The 25,611-nt window shown below is 37.3% G+C and overlaps 1 protein-coding gene across 1 annotated transcript in view; it reads left to right on the top strand.

Moving 5' to 3' along the window:
- mosmoa (modulator of smoothened a) overlaps positions 1-25,572 on the top strand; it is a 38,579-nt gene extending 13,007 nt beyond the window's left edge. Inside the window, exons 2-3 of the mRNA XM_051104086.1 lie at positions 11,677-11,889; positions 23,545-25,572. Coding sequence (XP_050960043.1) covers positions 11,677-11,889; positions 23,545-23,729 — 398 coding nt within the window. The 3' untranslated portion in view covers positions 23,730-25,572. The remainder of the gene's footprint in view (positions 1-11,676; positions 11,890-23,544) is intronic.
- The last annotated feature ends 39 nt before the right edge of the window (positions 25,573-25,611 follow it).

A 25,611-nucleotide genomic window follows, 5' to 3' on the forward strand; every position in this document is an offset into this window, starting at 1 on the left:
ACCTGTGTATCGTGAGAGTGGCATTGTTTGTTGGACATAGCGTACAACAGTAACTAAGAGGGGCGTGTCTTTTCCGAAGGGTCAATTGGCAGATTGACATTCAACTGAAGACTGTTCAGTTGTAAGAATCTGTTGTAAGAAGTCAAACACCTTTATAAAGAAATATTGCCAGTGTTTCCCAGGTGTTGGACATTTTGTCCTTCAGGCGTCAAGTTTGTCCATATTGTCTTTTTTGCTAGTGTGTAGTTTGTCATCAACTGTTAAGCCCATTCACCACGTTTTGTTTTGGTAAAATCTTGTACTGCTTCCAGCAGTCCTTGTGTTTACTGTGGGTTCATCACGGGCACAGGATGTGCATGCATCTGTATGCGACTGAGAAAATTCGGTGCGTTAAAAAAGAACACGCCTGTAGCGCCGCATACGGCCTCCGCTTTCCACCCACTAGGGTTCAGAGGCTGTTTGACTCATCTCCATAGCGCTCCATATCTCCAGAGCTGCTCAGCCTGCACTAATGAGAGAACAGCAGTGCTCAGGAAGCAGATGCATTTGCTTCATTTCCTGTTTCACGCACAGGCTGTGAACACGAGACTGGTCCAGAGTATCTGAATGCGTCAAGCCACTGTTGGTATGGAGTCTCCCAAAGGTTACAAGTGTTTACAGCTTTATCTCTCAGTGCCCACTTATTGTGAGAGAAACCCCTGCCCTATGCTTCTTCGCCAGTGGCGTGTAGCTGCTGAGTGTTTTTCAATTAAGTTAACAATGTTAAAAAAGACAAAAGAGGGTCACAAATTAAATGAAGAAAGAAGAAATAATTATAAGCAATAGAACAAAGAGTTCTTGAAGTTCGATATGTAACTGCAAAGGGTTTAGTCCTTCAAGTGCATCTTGTACTTCCAAGTTGGCCATTCATTGTTATGAATAAAAAACCCCAGAGAAGTAGCCTAACCAAAGTAAAATAACTATATATAAAGAATTGTGAACATAAAACCCAAACTGCAAGTTGAGTAATGTTGTAATGATGTGACCAGACTTGTTTTTTGCTCATGAATCTCTATATATGGACTACTGATATATATGGAGCAGGTGTAAATTTGGCTAACTAATCTCATGACTAAATAATCCTGTAGGAACTTTTTCGCAAGACATAAAATACGTAAGTACAATAAGTACATATCACTGCCGTTTCCAAAAGAAATGAACATTAAAACTGCAAGCACTTGTAATCGTTTTTGTCTACATGTTTTGCTCCAAACATAACAAGCTGGCTTGGTGGCTCGGTAACTCAGCCGGCACAGAATTGGACTTAGGATGCAAAATCCTTGGGTACGAATCCTGTGAAAAACATGACTCACGATAAAAAAGCTGAAAGATAAAAAAAAACAAGATAAAACGGCATGCTTGCAATGTGTGTTTTTACGTCAGTTTCATTTTTGCTCATACTATCGGGTAGGCTTGTAGTGCAGATGGTACGTTATTTTAAAACATTACGGAGCATTAGCGTTATAGCGCTACTCAACGGACATTTCAAGTCAGACCTGCGGTGGCACATACAAAACTAATGTCGCATAAAACTTTCCATATGTACATATGTATCTGTTCTGGGGGATAACACTGAACACTTTTAGGGCCAGTTCAGTGGACATTTCTGTTGGAAACTGCACTGATGTGGTACTTATTGGTACATATTTTGTGTCTCGAGAACGTTCTCACAGGTATGTTTTCATCATGAGACCAGGTTGAAATATTGTGTGCCAGCTTACATTTTGAACATTTTAACATTTTCCATAATTCAATATTTTGCATCAGAGCAGCTTTAAGCGATCTACACACACACACACCAAAAAAAAAAAAAATCATTCAAATTTCATTTTGTGTTTTAAAGATCAATGTTTCTGCAATCTTTTAAATCGACATGCTACTTAACACTGCAACTTGTGTATCATTTAGAATTAGAGTTTTTTCACTTGTAAGTACAACTTTTCTTAGGCTGATGATACACAGGACAATTTTTTGAGCAAATTGGTCAGGCAGGTTTTTTTTTTTTTTTTTAAACAATGTTTCTTGGGCACTTTCCCATTGAGAATGGGTAACAAATCTGGAAACTTTAGATCCAGAGCTCTGTCTCACCTAGTTGCCCGTTGACGGCAACATTGCCCAAAGTTGTCCGCCAACATTGTTTAAAAAGTTGCCCCATGTATCATCAGCCTTAGTCACTAGCTATGTTTCCATTCAGACTTACAAAATTGACTTGTCCTCAAAATTGGAACATCTGCGAATAAACAGTTTCCACCTAGCGAGCCGAAAACATCCAACTCGTCACTTCCTGATAAACTGGCGACAAATAACACTAGGAAAAAGGTCATTCGCTGCAGTGGAACAAGCCACTATGAGCATTTTGCACCTCAGAACGCACAGACAAAACAAAACACAGTCATGTTTTCACGTTTTTCTTGCTTTCAAAAGCGGACGCCTGCTGTTTGGGAATGCAGTCGTGTAAAACAACACAACTTTGACAACAGACTATGGCTAAGGCTTTTCAGAATGACCAAAACAACATTTCAGATCCTGCAGACTTTTTTTTTGAGGCATGTCGAGAAATGTATTCATTCAGTTTTTTTTTTTTTTTTTTTTTTTTTTTTTTTTTAATGCAGTATCATGAAATGGGCATAAAAATAGGTGGATGGAAACATGGGTATTAATGAACTCATAATTACCATTTCAGCTTGACTTGAAGAACCCGTAGTGCACCTATTTTTACAAAGAAGTGCATTTGACCCCTTGTGTAGTAGGCAGAGAGCATTCAGTCAAAGAGCGACTAGCTGTGAGCAAATGACTTTGACATTTCTGATATTAAGCCAGGATATTTGTTTCTGTTGTAAGTTTTCTGTTTTAAGGAAAGGCTGAGAGACCAGTCAAAATGGTTTTCTCTGGTGGACACTGGTACAGTTGGTTGAACTTGCGTTCAAACCTGAAAATTAAAACTTTAATTTACTTAAATTTTCAAGACCACCTTTACCAAATTTTTATCTCAGATAAACTTGTCATGAGGACACATGTTCTTTGAAAATAACAAAAGTTGGAGTCAAAAACACATTCTGCTGAATAGTGTAGTTTCCAGTGAGGGCTTCTTGGGAATTTGGCAGAGCTCCAGCGCTCTGACTTGCTTCACGTTTATTTATCCAGATGTGTTGTTCTAAATGGCGCTCGTTTTGTACATGTGCACGTGTTTTTGGGAATGCACTTGGTGAGTTTGTACCCTATGAATGTCTAAACTGCAGTTGTGGGTGCAATTCAGTGTTGTCTTTGCTTTTTAGTGTACCATAGCGTGCCAGCTGGTTGTAATGATGGAATTAGACGCTGAAGTTGTGAATCAGCAGGGGATTGGTGGGTGATGAGGGAAATGTTTACCGGATGCAGACACCAGTCTTTATCAAGCCCTTTAAAGGCTTTCTTCCCACCAAGACAAAATGCTTTTTTTCCATCATGAGGCTCAGGCTTAAACTCCAAGTTCTGTTTTACATTTGCAACCCTCTAACGATGATAAAGCCGAGCATAAATCAACTTTCTTGCTTTATAAAATGTGAAAATCCTCTAGAGCTCGTAATGCAGATGAGCTTGCTTTGCCTGAAGCAAAATGAATACATCTGTTTGTTGAACTAATTGAATTCATAGTGCTATGCTGTGTACTCTGAACAATATATTTTTGGATCAGAAAAAAAAAGACTAAATCAGATGGCTATAATTAGAACGTTCTGTCATCGTTTACTCACCCTCATGTTGTTCCAAACCCATAAGAAATAAATTAATCTTCGGAAGACAAATAAAGATAGATTTAATCAAATCTGAGAGATGTCTTGTCTCTCCATTAAACATCTGTTAACCCAAAACTCTAGTGCTTCAAAACATTTGTAAAGAGATCAAAAATTAAATCTGTGAGTTGAGCAGTTTAACCCAAGTTTTCTGAAGAGGCACAAGTGCTTTATATGCTGAACATATTTAATTCAGGCTTTATTTACATATAAACATTGATCAGCGAATATAAACCGAAGTGCAACCGTATTTGCTTTTTTTTGGTGTCGTAGTTTTCCGGGATAATATGGATAGAATGTTACGCACAATTTACGCGATTAACAGAGCATGAAATTTGACCATCTCCTATGAACTTGCAGTGTTACAAATCACAGAGGCTAAGAAAAGAACACAACGCTGTATACAATAGGTAGCTAAATGCCGTTACTGTCGCTGATTTCCATGTTTGTGATGTAAATATTTTTACATGGCTTTTTAAATATGCCGGGTAGCCGGTAGGGCTGAAAGTGGAGTGTCATTGAGATCATCATATCTCTCGGACTGAACAATGTAAGGCCTTGAAAATGAAGATTCCAAAAGAAAAGTTCTTGAAGAACTGCAATCTAAAATCATATTGCGAATACTACTTGAGTTCTAGGCATGCAAACTTTGGAAAAAGAATATTTATGGCACTCAGACTGGTATTTTCAATGCATCTCTAGTTTTAACGTTATTTGTTCTTCAAACATTGCTCTTTAAAAGAAGTCTGGTGTTTTTTCAAACTAACCCACATTTGGTTTTTTGACCACTTAAAATTTGTACAATGTAACAATTTACTCCTGGAGCCATATTGAAACTCCAACATCTCTGGAAACAAACCACATAGGGCCTTAAAAATTAAGATGCCTAAAGAAAAGTTTGTTAAGACCCAATACCTAAAAGGACATTATATAGTATATTTAATACTTCTTGAGTTACAGACATGCAAACTTTGTAGAAAACGCATGAAAAGTGCTGTTTCCTCTTTTTTGAATGGGTACCATTGGCACATAATGAGACAAAGATTGCTAAAGACAACAGATTTTGCACAATAACAGTAACACAATGACGCTGCTATCTTTCTGAAGAGTAATTTGGCTCTGAATCTCAAGTTAAAATGGCCATTTTGACATCCGTCTACAAATTAGTGGATTACTCTGTAAATATTCATCCATGACAGTTCATATTTTGGCTTTAATCACTATACATGTGTGTCTGTTTTCAGAAGAAATACAAGCACAATCAAAAATTTGAGCCGGGGAAGTTTTTGAAATTTGTTTGATTTGACAAGGAATGACCCCATTATGATTTGTATGATTAATTATTAATAAATGTGCAACTAATAGTCGACTAACGCTTAAAACGAACGACTACTAATCGACCAGAAAAATCTTTAGTCGAGGGTAGCCCTGCTTTTGGCCAGTCAGTGTATGCTTTCGTCACTAGTAGTTCCTATAGAACTGTTTTAGATCCTACTTTGAAATAGGAGCCAATTTAGTTCCCCCAAACAGAGTTACTAGGACTAAATGCGTTCCTGATTCCTACGATGCAAACATGTCAAAAAGCAGGTACTTCCGCCAATAGTTCTAGGAACTATTTTAGCATGTAATCTGTATGTTTAGACCAAATGACCAAACTTAAAAAAACTGCAGACTGGCTTAAAGTCCACTTCCAGAACAACAATTTATGAATAATTTACTCACCCCGTTGTCGTCCAAGATGTTCATGTCTTTCTGTCTTCAGTCGTAAAGAAATTATGGTTTTTGAGGAAAACATTTTAGGATTTTTCTGCATTTAATGGACTTCATTGGTGCCCCAAATTTGAACTTCCAAAATGCAGTTTAAATGCAGCTTCAATGGGCTCTAAACGATTCCAGCAGAGGAAGAAGGGTCTTATCTAGCGAAACAATCAGTCATTGTTTTCGAAAAATAAAAATTTGTATACAAAAGCTTGTGTAGCACAGGCTCTGGGATGTGCGTTCTTGAACAATTTGTTCATTTTGACTCGGGGAAAAACGAGTCGTCTCGGGGAGTGATTCGTTCAGTCGCATATGCGCAACATCCTTTTAGGTTCTGTACTGGAATTAGTTCACCTGTTTCAAGTCTTCAGGTTTTTCAAGTCGTTCGTTCATCTTCTGGAGCTTTCATGTGATGCTGATTTTGCTAAAATGAACGAAATGATTCATTCATTTTGCTGAACGAGACTCAAAGGTCCGAGTCAGTAAAATGATCCGTACCTCCCACTACGAATCACGTCTTTGAATCACCACAAGGAATCACCACAAGTTCATCGTCTGTGTACTCCGATTCAGAAAGGTAGAGTATGGCGACAAACTCCATGTTATTTTCTCCTACAACTTTAGAATCGCCCAACATCGTTGTACCTTTTTGTTTGTAAACAGCGTTTGACTTGACTTGCACCTTCTTAGTCTTAGTCCACATGACCTTCCGACGATAGTGCGGTGATAGTATGTAGCGTCGTGAATGTGCATCCCAGAGCCTGTGCTACACAGACTTTTGTGCTTCAAAAAGTAAACAAATTTTTATTTTCTAAAAAAAAAAAATTGACAGATCGTTTTGCTAGATAAGACCCTTCTTCCTCGACTGGGATTGTTTAGAGTCCTTTGAAGCTGCATTTAAACTACATTTTGGAAGTTCAAAAATCGGGGCACCAATGAAGTCCATTATATGGAGAAAAGTCCTGCAATGTTTTCCTCAACCATAATTTCTTCACGATTGAAGACAGAAAGACACAACCATCTTGGATGACAAGGGGGTGAGTAAATTATTTGTGAATTATTTCTGGAAGTGGACTTCTCCTTTAAAAAACATGCAGATTCTCTCTCTGGCAGTAGGTGGCACTTATAGAAAAGCAGAAATAAAATTTAATTAGTGTTTCGAAGATTAACATCAGTCTAACAGGTTTGTGGGTGAGGTACAGTCCACTGGTAATTGGTATCAATTTCTGAAATTTTGGCACGGTATTCACTAACAGGCCATCTTTTGCCAGTGTAGCTGAATCTAACTGGTAGAGGTGTTGAGTTGTTATCATTCTGACTGTATGTAGAGTAAAGGACAGGATTTCCTTAGTTCTTCCATGTCCAGGATGTTTTCTTGGTGGATTCCCCACAATCTCCTGCCTCTTTTCCAGGGCGTAATGTGAATTCTTCCTCTTAGTGAACCCTGCTTCAGATGCATTTGAAGTTCCCTTACAGCTTCTCTAGACCTGCTCTTGGCCTTAACAGACAGAGCGGCACCAGTCTGAGTATCAGCGCCAGCAGGCGCGTTCATCACTACGGAGCTCTGGATGCTGTTGTGCTTGACAGATATCAAAATCATGCAAATGTCGTATGTCACTCCAGAGGAGAGCACAGCAGAATGTGACTGCTACCAGATGCAAGCTCAGCCAGTGACAAAATCGTTTAACTGATTAAGTTCCTCCCTTGTTTTCCTGCTCAATAAAGGCTAAAGGAATCCTACGCACTTCAAGACATCCAAAACGCATGCCAGCATGAGCATAAACATATCCCAATCAGTGAGACCTTAAAATGCAAGCTTTTGTGTCATAAACGATTACATTGGATGCCATCTTTTGTTCAGCGAAAACATACACGAGCATGTGCAATGGACATCAGAAGTCAGAAACTTACTGTAGTTGGCATTTCCCACCCACACAAAGTGCGTTGATGTTGCCAAAAACTACACTAAAATGGAATTAATGTTATCAGCGTGTATTAGCAATAGTGTTATTTCTTCAGATTCAATCAAGTTAGGGAGTGGAGTGTTGTCACAAATAATTACTGGCTTATCAGTATTCCCTCTAATGCAGTGTTGTTTTTGTTTAATTAGGTGTTTTGTGTTATGCTGTGATCTGTTATCTGAGGTCAGCTCTTTCCTGAGGTCGTGGGAATGATGAGATCTTGTGCTCCGTCTTTCGGCTGTCTTGGCGCCTGGTCGAGTCTGTATGATGCACTTCTGATCAAGTGACTCAAGTGATGCAGACACTCTGAGGAGTGCATAGGCCCTCACACACTTTTCAGGTGGTGTGAAGCGCTTTCTAATGTGAAAAGGAGCATGCTATTTTACATAAAAGATGTTATGATGTTGCTAGCTACATCGAGCAATATAGTAATGCAATCCCTAAATCTGCAAATGAGTAAATAGAACTTAACTGTTCCATCAAACTCGTGAACCATCAAACTTATTGTTCTTATGTGTGTGAATGTCTTCTGCCAAGTCCGGGGTGTTGCAGCCCTAAACATAGACTGTTACGTAAATGATATAGGCCTTTTACACTGTTAAAGCATGAATAACATACCATACATGTTAAGACTTGCTCACTGGCCTTTGTGTGATGTTGATTGTGGATGGGGTTATGGATGAAGCCCTGCTTGCTGCATTGAGAGTGACGAGAAGCTTTATGCTATTAATTGTTTTAATAGTAAATTTTGGGAATGCAGTTAATGCATTCTTTCAGTAACATAACTTGTTTATGAATTGTGTAAGCAATTGTACAGTAGAGCAGTGCCAAAGATACCACACACCTTCAAGATTATGTTCATGAAGTCTTGGGAAAGTCTTTTTTTTCTTTCCCATTATTGTTTGATGCCATTTTAGAAATGTACAATCTGCCGCTTTAGTCTGCCTGTCTTGTGTAAAAATGTAGGTCTTTACTACCCAACATGTTACAAATCACAATTCTCACAACCCTGTTATTTCTGCTTCAAGAATGCAGTAGCATTTGCACACCTTTGTTTCTATGGAGTCGACAGTGAAGCTTACCTCATCACCACACTACAAACACCAATGGACTCTTTCACACACTATGATGGGTTTTTTTCTTCTTCTTACTATGTAATCAGTCCTTATTCGGGCTGTCACAAATGATTATTTTGGTATTCGAGTAATCTGTCGATTATTCGAACAATTAATCAAGTAAGTGTTTTTTTTTTTTTTTTGAGGTAATAATAGACCTAAACAAACAATACACTTTAAAATTGCTTAAAATGCATGTATATTAGCAATCATGGGCGACATTAGGGGTGGGGTTGAAAAGGAGGGGAAAAGGGGGGCGGTTGCCCCCCAGATTGTTAGTCATCCCTGTTGTCAGCCACGCTGCAATTGGAGCGGTTGGCCATGCCCCGGCCCGGTTGTTCGGAGGTTCTAGATGGTGCTAAATACCCTCAAACGAAAGCAAAAGCAACTGAAGATCTGGCAAACTATGCAACATGTTTTTGCAGCGCTGAGGAATGCAGACATATCTGCTGATTTCTTGAGTGCAATGGCCAATCCGAAACATTTTAGTTTGCCAGAATTCACTCGCCTCTGAAAGCGCCAGATCATTTTTTTTCAAGTGCAGTTTTGCGCGCTCGTGAATCATCTCATAACTGACTAAGCGCAGACACGATGTAAATAAGGGATTAATTGTGTCGTTTAGAGAGCTTCATTGATTATAACAGAACTTTTGAGATCACGATGAACTGAGATGAGTGGCGCTTTTACGTGATGATAAAGTGAGCGAGCTTTGCGCACTTTCTAGGCTATAATCATTTCAGAATTTGTATGAAACGTTTGTTTTATACAATGCAATGTTTCGGGATGACATCTGCATATTTATGATGAATTATATGCTGAAAGTGGCCAGCGGAAGACTGATCATAGTCTGTTTGATCAATTTTGCCTTCTCAAATCATTACAACTCACCTAAAATAAAATACCTAGATATAAAACAGTTCAAGTATAAAACAATGTTAGTTTAAACGTTAAACCTAGATAAATGTGTGCTATTAGGCACATATCCAGGCATTTTTGCGGAGGTGGAAGCTAAAGCCGCTTTGCAGAACATGGAGGCACCAGCGCGATCACTTGCATTTTTTTTTCAGTGAAATTTTTTTGAATATTCCGTCAATTTGCTGATAAAAGTAAGAATAATACATCATTCCAAACTGTAAAGGGTCTACTTTTATTTGTGTGCATTCACAATATCAACAAAATGGTGCAAACGGTTCTATAAAATAATGAAAACATGTGGTCTCAACAAGAGCACTTCACAAAAATGAATCGAAACTCAGCAAATACATACCTCATAGACATGATGCATAGAAGTCTTTAAATTATAACTTAACGAAATAAAGCAAATCGAAAACAAAAACTGTTTCATTATGTAATCTGTAAAGATGCATTTCTCTCTAAAGGTGCATCCAAAGAGGAGTGGATCGGCAACTTCATCCTTGCAACATTGACTCAGAAAACACTAGTTTATTAATGAATAATTAAAAAATCTCCTTACTATTTCCCCCCGACACATTCATGGTAATAAATTTTGCCGGTGCTTTGCGGCTTTAGCCTATTGCGTGCGCTTGAACGCAGAACTGTTCCAGCTGCACTGAAGGCGCGCTCGCTGCTACTGACAGAGGCTCTAAACATTCGAAAGTGAAAGCAAAAGTGAAGTCTCGTGTTGTTTCAACCAGCGCGGAATGTTTTTTTCATCACCATATTTGGTGGATGTCTAAAATATAAAAATAAGCCTAAAACAGGCCCGAAGACCATCCCACGTCTGAACTATGACACCTTATGATGTGATCTAATGCTTTTTTAATATCGACTCAACATTTAATTCAAATGTCTACTTAATCTTTAATATATTTCATTATGACAGAAATGCTACAGCCACTGCGATTTCTTGAATTTGTGTACATCCGAACGTGTGAGCTTAGAGTGAGGATTTAAACTTAAATTTTGAAATTGCAATGAACAGTTAGCATATTAATAAAGATAATATGTTCTCTTGTGTTGATGTAGGTTTATAAATGATTTGCCTTACAAACCTGATTAAATGGCACACTCCCAGATGAACGTTATAATGATCCCAAACTCACACCAGTATGCAGAGATGGAGTTTAAAATGTGTAATTGATAGCTGTTTGTGTGGAGCAGCATTTAACTGTGAACAGAGCTGCTCTGAGACACCTACATGCATGTAAATAACTAAGGCGTATATATTAAACCTGCATCGCATATGTTTAATTGAATCATAGCTCTTGTGAATTAACAATGGTATAATGCTTAATTATGATTTTCAAATGCTTAATATAAAGCATTGCAGTGTAATAATGCGTTTCATGGATTCTCGTCTGTGAAATTCGCCACTTCCAATTACTTTGCCACTTACTGAACTATGAACCATGGCAGAAATTGAGTTGCATAATGATTATTTTTAGAGCAGCTTCTAGTCCTAACACACTAAACCTTCTGTATGGTCTTAACTGGATTGTGTGACTGAGCCCCACAGGTTAATGTACCGTCTCTTACAGGTTAATCTCTGGTTAATCTGTTTGGGTGGCCATGTGTTTGATCTGACTGTAAAGCTGCTATAAGGATTTAGCTGGCTGTGAAGACAAAACTTGAGGGTGAAGTAAGGTAGCGTAGTTTACCAGCATTTAAACTGATGATATTATTATTTTGTTCATATCAGTACTTGGCCCAGACGACAATGTGCATTCAGCACATTTCAGCTGTTCAGTTGGTGAAATTTATTTTCTTTAAATGTCATTCTTGATAATGCTTTTTACTTGCCTGATCGTGTGCTGGAGTAAATCAGCGCAGGCACAGCCTCAGGGACTCGGCGTCTGACAGGTGCGGTGTTTTCCTGTGGAAAACAAGCTTTGAACTTTATACTCGGCGGCTGTGTTGTTTTTGTTTGTCCCTGGTGTGCCCTGTGCCCTGTTTAGTCCATAGTTAAACACCCAGGCCTTTATTTCTGATAAAGAGCAGATCCTGCAAAACACTCTTCAGCTTTTTGTGGGTTGAGTGTGACTCACACTTCATTGATGTTGTATTTGATTCCAGGAGCTCTTACTGTGGGGCTGGTGCGTCAATGTCAGACCATTCACGGACGAGATCGAACCTGCATCCCCCCACGACTCCCTCCGGAGTGGGTCACCACGCTCTTCTTTATCATCATGGGCATCATCTCCCTCACGGTCACCTGTGGACTGCTGGTGGCCTCACACTGGCGTCGAGAAGCCACAAAGTACGCAAGGTGGATCGCCTTCACAGGAAGTGAGTGACGCATCTCATGTTTTAATCACCCCTTGCTTTTTCTTTTTGACCCACCCACTAGAGATGTTAAGGTGAAATTTTTGTTTGTAGTTTCAGCACATCAGTGATTTCACTCAGAATTGCAAGAATTTCGGTAGCACTTCACAACTTGCTTCTGTAGAGGTACAGAAACTTTAGGGGTCAACCAATTAACAGTGGCAATATTAAGCATTTTTATGGTTATTGGTATTATTCTTTTTCATAACCAATATGCCAATTAAAAAAATTGAAAAGTATTTAAAGAAAGTTATTCTTAATTTTGACATTAAAGTGCCTCTATTATGGATTATAAAAGGTTCATATTTTGGTTTTGGGAGCCCCAACAAGAAGTTGACATGCATGCAAAAAAAAAACAACACTTTTTTTGTCTTATATTATGCATTTATTTTTATCTTATTTGCTCAACGACTCCCAAACGGTTCGTTAAAACAAATCATTTGTCCAAACCACTGTGACACTAATCTGTGATGAATGGTCCGATGAGCCAGTCTTTTGTGATTGGTTTAACGTTACTGCGTGCAGCGAATTTAAAACATGGAACACCCATCACCGTTACTCTAGCCCACAACTCGGTGGTAAACAACAACACCCAAACAGCCATAGTGTATGTGTCAACCCAATGCAGAAACATATTTATAAAGCATTACAGCTTGTACACCAACATATTGTTCTGTTCTTTATCAGAACTTCAAGAAATAACAACGACAAACATTTCACTATTCATCAACACATTTCTAGACAATAGCGAGTGAACAGATAAAGCTGTCAGCCGGTTAGACAGAGACCTACGAGCTGCGCGGAGCGAACACAACACACAGACAACGAAATACATATTTTGCATGATACAGAGTAACATTTTAAAGGATTACTCCACTTTCAGAATAAAAATGCCCTGATAATTTTCTCACCCCCATGTCATACACGACATCATAATTCAGAAATTCAGAAAATTCAGAAAGAGCTTTATTGCCAAGTGTGCTTACACACACAAGGAATTTGTCTTGGTGACAGAAGCTTCCAGTGCACAGACAGGATCACAAGTGACAAGACACAGATAACAAATAAACAAGTGATTAGAATAAATATGTGAAAGACAATACACAATAGACAATATAATGTAAGTACGGATGTTCTATATACAAATTATACAAGGGAATTGAATGTATGGAAGATATGTTAAAGCGATAACGTATCTGTAATAAATATAGGTATGGATAGCGGTCTTGCACATTTTATTGCACAGTGGGGGGAGCATTTAACTGTTCATGAGGTAGATGGCCTGAGGGAAGAAGCTTTTCCTATGTCTGGCTGTTTTGGTAGTCCGTGCTCTGTAGCGCCGACCAGATGGCAACAGTTCGATAAGGAAATGGGCTGGGTGTGAGGGGTCCAGAATGATTTTGCTAGCCCTTTTAATCATTCTGGATTAGTACAGATCTTGGAGGGTAGGGAGGGTTGTACCAATGATTCGCTCAGCAGACCGGACTATCCTCTGTAGTCTTTTAAGGTCAGTTTTGGTAGCTGAGCTGAACCAGACAGTTATTGAGGTGTTATTGAGGTATTATTGAGGTATTGATGGATTCAGTGATGGCCGAGTAGAACTGTTTCAGCAGCTCCTTCGGCAGATTGAACTTCCTCAGCTGGCGAAGGAAGTACAACCTCTGCTGGGCCTTTTTGACAATCAGGTCAATGTGATTGTCCCACTTCAGGTTCTGACGGATTGTAGTGCCCAGGAACCTGAATGTTTTCACTGACGTTACAGTCCTGTCCATGATAGTAAGTGGGGGTAGTGCAGGGGGGGTTCCTCCCTCTAATAATGTTACACCACATAACACACAACTACGTATTTTAAATGATCACTAGAAAAAACAATTTTAAATAGGAAAAATATTGTCATTATATATGGTCATTTTTGAGCAAGATGCTATCGGTCTAATCAGATTCAGTGATCTATGCTAAGCTATGCTAAAAGTGCTACCGCCAGACCCGGAGATCAGCTGAATGGATTCGAAAACGGTGAAACTCAGCTGTTTAACTGTAGGGGAGTTGGACAATGAGTCTATTTTCAAAAAAAGTGGAGTGTTCCTTTAAGAGGATAGGTTTATATAAATGGCCCGTAGGAAGATTTTCTGAAAGGGCTACACCACAGTTGTAAACCAACATGAAATGAAATTATTTCAAACAATGGCACAGGAGTCTACAAATGGTTCTACACAAAACAACAGCTAAAAATGTGGGTAGACTTAAAAAGAAGACAGAATATTTCACAGGCATTAGTTTCTCAGCTGGAGCTACATATGCGCTTGACAAAACATTGGTTTTTATCCTATCAAATGAGGTGTGGGTTCCCAGCTGTGGGGAATATCTAACAGCGACCAATTTAAAGTCCTGCGCACAAGCAGTCAGCGAGATAGATGATCTGTGTGGTTTGGGCTTGAATGGCGCTGCTGAGGTGTTGTGTGTCTGTCCAGCATGTGTGTAGCATCTGTTGTGTTCGCTCACTAGAGACGCTATTAACTTTCTTCTCTCTTCCTCAAGCTAGTTTACACATCCTTTGTGTATTCTATAAAAAAAGCCTTTCAGTTTAAACTTCCTCTCAGGATACAAAGTGTTCGAAGGTAAATGAGAAGCAGCAATAGTAAACCTTGCTGCAGATTCATCACTTTAATGTAATGTCACCTTTACCGTTGTCTGAGGTGTCTGGAGTAGTCTTAAAGACGTTGCACTAGGGTGTTGTTGGCACTGGCAGGGTTTTGCCTTACATTTGCTAAAGATTTTCTACTTTTTTGAGTCGTCAGCTGTCTAGTTGCTTATTGTTCAGTTGATCCCACCTCAAGTTTCTCTGATATTCTAGATATGGCTCAGGTTGCTCCTTCAGTCAAAGTCTATAAAATTTTGATCACCATTTAATCCTGCCAGATTTTAAAAAAGAAAAAACACAGGCGGTACAAAGCAGACACAAAACCTACTTCTCCGTGGGATTGAGGTATTATGTAGAGTCTTGAGTGTATTGAATAAAAGCTGTTTTTAATTTGGTAAATAACTCCTGATTAGCTCCTGATTATGTCTGTTGTTCTGTTTTGCAATCGTACGCCCAAAATGTATAATCGGCAGTGTAGTGTGTCACAATAGCCAAGTACAGTGCGATTATGAAAGAGTCTTTTTCTGTTGTTTAATGGGTGGCATTGGCAGCACACGCAGAGAGATGCTGTTGAATGGAAAAGTCATTTCGTCGAGCATCGCATACGTAGTGGCATGGTCGCCATGGTAACAGGAAAGAAATAGTCCCAATTGTCCAGGTTCCGCTTACCGTCTCTGAACCCGGTGACTCACTTGTCTTTTTCTATCGCCGTGTGTGGGCGGTAGTTACGCCGTTCAAAAGAGCAACAGCTCCTTAACTGGAACAGCTCCTCAGGCTAGGAGCATAACCTCTACCATCGGGGTCACATATGAAGACCAAAAGTTAAAAAGAATATGTAAGTAAAAATAAATGCCCACAAAATGGCCACAAAAAGTTTGCTACGGCACAAATCAAAAATGTTTTAATAGTGCTAATGGTTGTAAATTCTCCAAATTAGTCATTTTTGTTCGTTTTTTTTTTTTTTTTTTACTATGTAGCAAAATGTGTTTTTAAAATATGATCAAATGACAGAAATATCATTTCAAAGTGCGACAAATCAAATAATGCCACACGTCATTGGTTCCCATCAGACATGTCATTTTAAATGTTAAGAAACTTATTGTTAGCAAATTGAGGACAGTAATATTGAGCACATGGGAAATAAGAAATTCACAAGCAAGTATTTATTTATTTAACATTTCAGTTAGAGAGAGCAGAAATGATAGATACAAAATATATATTTATTAGTTTTAATTAGTTTGCATAGACAAAAGTAACTAGTAAAACAAAGTAGTAACAATTCAGAATCTTCCTATGTTTACATAAATGTGACTAGTAGAAACTGCTTAAACTAATATTAGCTGAAATGGCTGGGTAAAAAAAAATAGCTTTCTCAATTTTAATCAATTCTTATTTTTACGAGACCATGTCGATTCTTAAATCCCAGTTAGTCTAGCCTGTTTTCAGTTAATGAGTGGAATACTGTAGCGCTTCTCCCATTCAATGAATCATAATAAGCTTTGTGCTTTGTTACTTTTGATATGAAACCAAGTCTCAGATTTCAGATTCTGTCCATTTTATTACAATATTCAAATAATAAATGGCATTTTGATGTTGTTTAATGTTTAATGTTTGATGTGGAGTGACAGGTCGCTGTAGCACCTCAGTTCAAGAGAAGCGGCAACGTGACACGCACGTGAACTGATTATCTCTACTTTTCAGCGCAAAATAAACATGAATAAACATTTGAATTTATGTTAAAACTTAGCAATATTTGTATCCTGTCTCATGTAATCGATCAGTGTTTCAACCATGGAAAGACATTGATACAGCAGCTTGTACACAGTATGTCATATAACGTCACATTTACCTCAGAAAAAAAAAAAATAAACATTCGGTGACCCTAAACTCGTTAGTCAGCTGGAAAAATGAACTCTAGAGGGTAGCATTTCACTAAATATATGCAACACATAACATTCATTATAATTTGAACTGTTCTTCAGTATTTATGTTTGAATACGTTTGAAGGACAGACCATATTTAAATGTTTACGTATCAAAAAATGGATTGGAGTCGAAACATAATTATGTAATTAAGTTTGTAATAAAATTTTAAAAACTTAATTGAATGCAGTTTAAAGGGGTGCTATTATGCTTTTTCACTTTTTGAATTTTAGTCGGTGCGTGGTGTGTATCTTTGGGCATAAAAAAGATCTACAATGTTACAAATCTTCAAGTCCACTCCAAAAGGAGATATTAACGTTTTTTCATTATTTAAAAAAAGTGAATATATGACGTAGTGAGTGGTCTCATTACAAAAAACAACCTGCGAACATTTAAACATTTTCTGTAGATCTTATTTACATTTACACTGATTCCACTGGCAGTGTTGGAAGGCCTGTTTCTAATCCATTTAAAGCTCATCGCATGAGTGTTTGGTCTCCAGGTGGGGTTAACACAGGTGTCTGGGCTGAAGCCGCCACTGGCCTCAAGCCACCCGAACCTGAAAGAGCAGCTTTGTGTGAGTAACACAAGCCCCCTGTGTCTCCTCGCACCACGCCCAGCTTGACCAGGTTACGCTCACGGCTCCACGTCTGCTGTCATGTCCGCAGCTGTGGCTCTGGCTCGCGTCGGCTTCAGCATATGGTGCGTCAGCGGGGACAGATGTAAATATTAGCTGCTGTCTGCTCAGACTTGTGGCTTAACCAGAATGCACTGCTGGACAACACTGACATTTAAATAAAAAGAAAGTAAAACAGAGGCCGCCTTCATAACTCGGAAAATATAGCATGCTTTGAGCTTACTGATGTAGTGTTCATTTGGAGTTTGTTAACTGGCGTAATGTTGGAATAAGATTATTAGTAGTTTTATAGATGGATAATTATTTGTGTTTATTTATTTATATATTCTTATATAATTACACTTAATTCTAGTTAAATTTAGATACTATAATTATAGTAGTAATAATAATAATATGCAATTCATTTTCATCTTATTCATGAGCATCAATGAATAACCATTATTTTTTTTACAGCTGATAACCAGTATTATATATTACTCAATTCATATAGTTTAGCCTCTTTTTCTTTAAAAATGTCACGCCACCTGATACATATTTTGTATTGATGCATAGAATTTAGTTATACATTTAATAACAATAAGAATTATATATATATATATATATATGTATGTATATATATGTATGTATGTATATGTATATATGTGTGTGTTACAATTCTGATATAATTTAAACTAATTTATAAAATAAATACAAGTTGTTTTAAATTTATTATTATTATTATTATTATTATTATTATTATTATTATTATTATTAAAGTACATTTTAATGTTACAATTATAGTATAATTTTATATAAATTACAATATATAAATTGTTCAAATGTATGTACTAATAGTAATAATAATGTATTTATAATACATTTGAAAGTTACAATTATAATATAATTTTAAATAAATTTTAAAATGTATCAGTTGTTTAAATGTTTTATTATTATTATTATTATTATTAATACATTTTAATGTTACAATTATAATATCATTTTAAATTATTATTATTATTATTATTATTATTATTAAAGATAATAAATTGTTTAAACAAATTTATTAGTAGTAGTAGTAGTAGTAGTAGTAGTAGTATTCATTTATAGTCAATTTTACAATTTACAATATAATTTTATATAAATTACAATATATACATTAAATTACAATATATACAAATGTATTTATTAGTAGTAATAGTAATATATTTATAATACATTTTAATGTTACAATTATCATTTTAAATAAATTATAAAATATATAAATTGTTTAAATGTTGTTATTGTATTATTATTATTATTATTATTATTATTATTAATACTACTACTATTATAATACATTTTTAATGTTACAATTCCAGTTTAAAATAAATAATAAAATATATAAATTAAGTATATTTTTTTATTATGATTATTATTATTATTATTATTATTATTATTGTACATTTTAATGTTACAATTATATCATTTAAAATTAATTATAAAACATATGAACTGTTTAAATATATGTATTACTATTATTGTTGTTGTTGTACATTTTAATGTTACAATTATATGATTTAAAATAAATATCAGTTTTATGTGGTGTGATGTATTTAAACAAAAGAGGTAAAGTTATATAATATCCTAATAATGTTGTAATGTAAAAAGTAAATGGTTTTCGGTCTTTCTGTTTGTGCGTATCCCTTCTACAAATCATTGATGCTTATGAGTACATTGTATTCTAGGCTATATACGTTATAGCTGTGATGAATCATTAAGCAAAGAGCCAAATTGTAGGTTTCCAACTGCATTTCCACACCCATCAATCCAGAAATAGACTCTCCGACAGATCTGCTAGCAACATAATTGGTTCTGGTGTCAGGGCCGAAGCCCGTTTCTATTTCGGCTCTATCCATTCAATTATATTTTTCATCATTGTGCTCAAAGCACCCCTCTTTTCATGGAACACATCCTTCTTTTTTTAACAGCACGACCAGAGCGGCAGACTGGCATTTACCACAGCAGGAAGTGCCTTTTTTTAACGCTGCGCTGAGGGCATGACCTTTCGTCCAGCAGCCTGGTCGCCATTCATCTCCTTAACCCTCTCCTTTGTGAGCATCTGAGAGCCGAGACCGCCGAAAGTGGTTTGCGCAATAACTGTGCAAAGGCAGAAGCTTAATGCTGACACGCAGAGCCTCAGTCAGATCAGTGCACTTCTCTCAAGGCCGCCGTGTTTAATTGCAGCGCTGCATTCTGCTGAAAGATGCTATTATCTTGCTAATGGCACCAAGATTGAGCCGAGACTGCACTCAGGCATCTATTAGCAGTGTCTGTTTTTATCTCGCTAAAAGCCTTTCTGCCAGGCTAACGTGAACCCGTGCTGTGTGTTATCACTCTGATCGGGTGGAGGTCTGTTTTAAACGTAACGGGCCAGAGGTTTGACGGCTTGATGATTCACAAGAGACATTCCAGGGGTTTGCTGTTGTCAACATGCTCCTTTGGTCTGCAATTACAATTAGGGTTCGAGGAACCATATGCTAAACAGTTTGACTGGGGTATGTCATTCGTGGTGACACATTCTCTAGCGCCACCAACATAGTCCAAATTTTTATCTTACAACATCACATCCTGAAGCAGTTTCACGTTCATTGTGGAGAGAGAAACTGCTTGATGCTGGAGGCTTGTAGCATCACATCTAATTAGTGCATGGTGTTACGCCTGACTAGATGTTTGTCCCTGAGGATTTTGTTGAAAATTTCACTTGTCCTCCCACATATTTTGGCTTGAAATTGGGCTTTGAGAATCGATTGAGATTGAGCCTCACAACAGATGTAAAAGGAGCTGTAATACAGCTTAAAAATACCATAGTATGTGTGAAGATATTTAAGAAACATGCTAAGTTCACATGCTTTTACTTTAAAATGCGCATTCCGTTTCAGTTTTCAGTTTGTTTTCAGTGTTACCAAGTCCTCGGTTTTCCTGCGGAATTGGGCTACTTTAATACTTTTGCCGCAGGTTGATTTTTATGTCCGTGGGTTGAAACGACCCCAATAACGTCATATTTAGCCCCTGAAATACGAATGAAATATGAACCCTGACCAAAAAAAAAAATGTTTTTTTTTTTATCCCACAGCATGCATTTTTTTTTTTTTTTTTTTTTTTTAATAGGGGAACCCACCTCGTAATGCGAGTGGGCTATTTTGGGGCTAGTTTTGAGTAGCAATTAGGTGGGTTTTGTTGTGAAAACCTGGCAACTCTGTTTGTTTTAGTTCTTTTGTTTTTGCCTACTGCCAATTTACCCAACAGCATTTTGACACCCTAGGTTGCCAGTTGGTGGAAAACAACACATTTCAGCCATAGAAGCCAACAAACAAACTTGGTGAAAGATCAAGGATTCTACTCAACCTAAAGCCCAAAGTTGAATGCATAGCTTTTATACTCCATTTGATGATGTGCGCGAACGTGGGTGGTCGTCACATGCACTATAGAAAGCTTCATCCATGTCAAGTCTCTGCTCTATTTTTCCTTGTAAGTTATGAAAGATAACATATTTTTATACTCTTTTATACCAAAGCTGATCTGTCTCATACACTCTTGTTCATAAGTGCTTGTCAGTGTAAGCATCTTTTGTTGTTGCAGTCTTCGCTATTTTATTGTTATTGTTCCTCCTTTTTAGTTTAATTTTCTACTGTGAAATAGTGGCCCGGGACAGTGTTGCCACCTTGTGGAACAACTGATTACTGCAAATATCCTCAGCGCGGTTACAAAAATCAAGTGGTGCGTGTACTATTCTGATGATGAAATTGGCGTCAATTTTTTCCACCATGTGGTGTGTATATATATATATATATATATATATATATATATATATATATATATATATATATATATATATATATATATATATATATATATGTGTGTATGTATGTGTGTGTGTGTGTATGTATATGTGTGTGTGTGTGTGTGTATTTCAGCCTACAAAACACTAAAGTAAATATCAAATAATTTATAAATAAGAAAGTAGTTAAATAAGGTTGAATAAGTTAAATAAGAAAGTAGCCAAAATAAGAATAGTAAATATTAAACAAGCATTTGTTGCATAAATTTGTAACAACCTCGCCCAACCCTTGTCCGACAGCTCATCAAAATTACTGTCCTGAGTCCGACTAGAGCCCGAGTCTTTTCTCTTTCTTTCCCATTACACTGTTGCATCCATTAAAATAGCTCAGTTTTGTTTTTAATAGGAACGTGGTTATATTTATTTTCATTTCCTTATAAAGTTAATTTAGATATATATATATATTTGGAACATTTTTTTGTTTGTTAAATTGAGGTTTTTGCTTTTTAAAGTAATGACCATGCAGCCAGAGGCAGGCAGTGAGTTGATCACAGCCTATGTTTGATCAATTTTGCCTTCTCAAATCATCACGACTTGCTTAAAATAAAATCTTCCAGCATATCACAATGTTATTTTAAACGTTTAACTTAGATAAATGCATGCTATAATATGCATACAATCATTTAAAATACGCCATAATCTTTGCTCATAAAGGTAAGCGTAATATATCATCCGGAACTGTAAAGGGTCTAATTTTATTTGCGTGCACTCACAATATCAGCAAAATGTTGTGCTTTTGTAAAAAATAAAGAAAACAAACAAGATGCACTTTCTGATGTCTCGGTGTTGAACAGGAGCGCTGTTGAAAATGAAATGAAACTTAGCGAATACTTGCCTTATAGTCAGGATGAATATATCTATAGAAAGCTTTAAATTATTATAAAATACGTAGAGATGCATTTCTCTCTAAAGGCATGTCCAATGAGCAGATGGCGAGTTAGGATTGTCGTCTTTGTGACACTGGCTCAGAAAACACTAGTTTATTAATAATTCATTCAAGTATCTCCTTATTTCCCCCACGACACATTCATGGTAATTACTTTTCCTGGAGCTTTACAAGCTTTAGCCTATTGTATGCGTTTAAATGAGATGCGAAGGCACTTGCGCTCGCTGCTGCTGCCGGCGGGGACACTAAACACGGCCACGGCAGAATAATTGTGGCAGAAACACTGTATTTTATGCTTGTTATAGATTGTGTGACGTCACGTGCAGTACTGCCGGTGGCAAATGATGACAGCGGTGGCGCGGTTGTCATTACGACAGTCACAGCCCTAGCGTCACGTGCACTGTACACTGTCCCTCGCGTACGTGCAAAAAGTGGGCTTAGCAAGTCTTGGCATTCATCTAAGAAGCACTATGACCAGTAGGGTTGTCAAAATAGCTGAAAAACTATAAAAACTAAATATGTGTGAGTTTAATACAAAGGACCAAAAGCCAATCACACAGAGTACTTTTTTACTTTTCATTTAAAAACATGAGATGTAGTGGGATTTTAATTTTAGGCCCTGTGTGTTTGTGTGTGTGTGTATATATATATATATATATATACACACACCCCACTCACCAACATAGGAAGCGATTGTCAATTTTGGACATGGTGACTTTTTTTTTTTTTTTTTTTTTTTTTAATATATTTTTCTATGAAATATGCGTTTTCAACAAATGCCATAATTAAATAATAAATTATACTTGTCAATTTGAACTGTTTCATGGCAAAGAAGAAATATACCATACAAATAATAAATCAATAAATCAATTTAATTTTTGCTACTAACTAAATTGGATCTTTCACAGTGTTCTTATGCCTGCAATTCATGAAACAAGGAAGGAACATTTGAAGGATTGAAACTTGATGGCTAAAAAAAAGCATGCTAAAATCATTCATATTCACTCCCATAATTTTATACTAGGACTCAAATCATGGTGAACACATGGTGAATAATCCATATGTTGGCCAAACCTACCTGTATCTTTATATTGCTTTGGTGTATTAAAATTACACCAAGCTTATGAACACGCCCTAAGGATTTTGAGGCCCCCTGCTGGTCAAAAATTGTGCATTTTGGTAGAATATTTGTGAACCTGGATCATTTATTTATTTTTATTTTTATTTAGATTCATACATAATCTGAATAAATAAGCTTTCAATTGTTGTATGGTTTGTTAGGATAGGACAATATTTGGCTGAGAGACAACTATTTGAAAATCTGAAATCTGACGGTTCAAAAAAATCAAAATATTGAGAAAATTACCTTTTAAAGTTGTCTGAAGTTCTTAGCAATGCATATTACTAATTAAAAATTAAGTTTTGATGTATTTATGTTAGAAAATTGAATAATTATCTTAATGGAACATGAGCTTTACTTAATATCCTAATAATTTTTGACATAAAAGAAAAATCAGTCATTTTGATCCATACAATGTATTTTTACACCCGTGATCCAGGGTCACATTTACTTGTCTGTAATTGCTGGGGTTTTTGATTGATTGTTTTGGTCATCCAACCTGTGTACATTTTTCTTATCGCCTATATAATAACTCTTTCTTTCTTTTTCTTTTACAGTGATCTTGTTTTGTATGGCCGCCCTCATATTCCCAATAGGATTCTACATCAATGAAGTCGGGGGACAACCATACAAATTACCCAACAACACAGTGGTGGGCTCCTCCTATGTACTGTTCGTGCTCTCCATCTTCTTCACAATAGTGGGGCTCCTGTTTGCGGGAAAAGTCTGCCTTCCTGGCTGAGGGGACGTTCCCAGCAGGGCCAGCTGGGGAGTTCAAAGTGAAACGGAAAGAATCGGCACTCATCTTGAAGGGTTGTGGTATATAGTAATAACTATTGAACTGCGAATCTAAACAGACGATTACTGCACACACTACATACGAGTGTGTCCGACCACGTGCTCCCCTCCGCCCAACCTGTGCTTCGTTAAACCCGTGCTGTCTTTATGTTGCACCTTTGAGTTCAACCCAAAGGATCGGGGCTTTGGAGTACACGCAGGCCCGTCCGATTCGGCGCAGCGGCTGCCTACAGTACTACTTTACTTTGGAATATAGTTCCGTTATCTTCTGTTCATTTGAGTTTCACACAATTGCGCCCCCTACCTATGTGGAGAGGAAATACAAGAAACTGGTGGAGAATGCGGGCAGCGAGATATTAGAAGAGGGGCTCCCCACGTTCTCTCTAGTGGCCCGAGAGCTGGCCGGGACACTGCACTGTTACAAAAGAGGGAAATTTAAAAGGGAACAGTATTAAGAACATTTTTGCGCGCACACTACACGAGGCCAACGCCCCAGGACTGCCGGTCAGGACCCTGCAAGGCTGTGCCTCACCTGTTACACGCTCAGATATCGAGGGACGCGTCTCTGAATCTGACGTCATACCAAAACAAACTCCCGCCTGAGCTCACTCACAGGCGGATGTATTTGTGCTTTGACTTTACACCTGCTCATCTCTTCTTGTTTTGATCTCTGGGTTTGCAGAGCCCTTTACTTGTTTGGTTTGATTTGCTAACGTGCCATAAACCTGTTTTCATTGTATGAATGCTAAAGGCATGAGTTGGGTTTTAGGGAGCACTGTGCGGTATAGCCATTTTAGTAGGTGAAGCACTACCGATGTACAAAAATGAACTCCTTACCTCATTATTTTGCGATTCAGAATGATTTTTCTTTTTCCCGTCACCATGACAAATTATGTGCCCTGTAAGTTATGTTCTGCCTTGATCACGGACATTTCGTTCGAATGCTGCGATCATGGCGAATTATTTATCTGACACTGAATAAAAGGAGCTCAAGAATGCGTACGTGTTACATCAGCTCTGTTTTTAAAGCGTTCCCCGTTTTCGGAAAGCAGATGTACTGTGTGAGTGTCTCTGACAGTGGAACAAAACCAGAAGTGTTTATTTATGATGGATGTGTGATATGAAGGTTACATTTTGCCCACAAGCTGTTTTTTTTTTCATAAATCTTCTCTAAGTGTGTGTTTTGTTTTATTTGAATGTGCTTTTTTTGTTCAACCCACTTAAGAAAGGTCATGCTCACAGTCGCCTTTACGTTCTTTACTAAGTTAATTTCATGAATGCTTTGAAAGACTGCACTTTTCCTTGGAAGCATTCGTATTCATTATAGGGATGGCAAACAGATAAAGTATATTTATTCAAATTTTAGATGATTCTCATAAATCTGTGGATCGAAGAATTGATAACTCCCACCTGCATTCAGTACTATTGCTTTTGGCAACTCCTATCGCACTGGGACCTAAATTAATGTGAACTGTGAGAACGACGGTGGCCCGCGGTGGACGACTTCCGTGCTAAAGACTGCTTCTGCTTTGGATATTTTTGGAAACCCATCATAAAATGGAAAAAACCAAGTGCATATAGGGTAATGAAAAGCTATTATTTATGATTCTAAAAGGGAAGGAAACAAATGTATGATGAGTAACAGTATTATCTATCAAAGGATATTAGCAGTCCTTGTGCACAGTTACTGTTAACAGATCCGTATTACTGGCAAGACAACTGTTTTCTCTGCTACTCTTTGTTTCAGTATCTCACTGTATACAATAAAAGGCATTCAAGAAGGCGAACTGCTGGAGTTCATCTGAGCTTTACTTCGTTAGGAATCC

The sequence above is a fragment of the Labeo rohita genome, unplaced genomic scaffold (assembly GCF_022985175.1).
Source record: "Labeo rohita strain BAU-BD-2019 unplaced genomic scaffold, IGBB_LRoh.1.0 scaffold_63, whole genome shotgun sequence".
NCBI classification, from domain to species: Eukaryota; Metazoa; Chordata; class Actinopteri; order Cypriniformes; family Cyprinidae; genus Labeo; species Labeo rohita.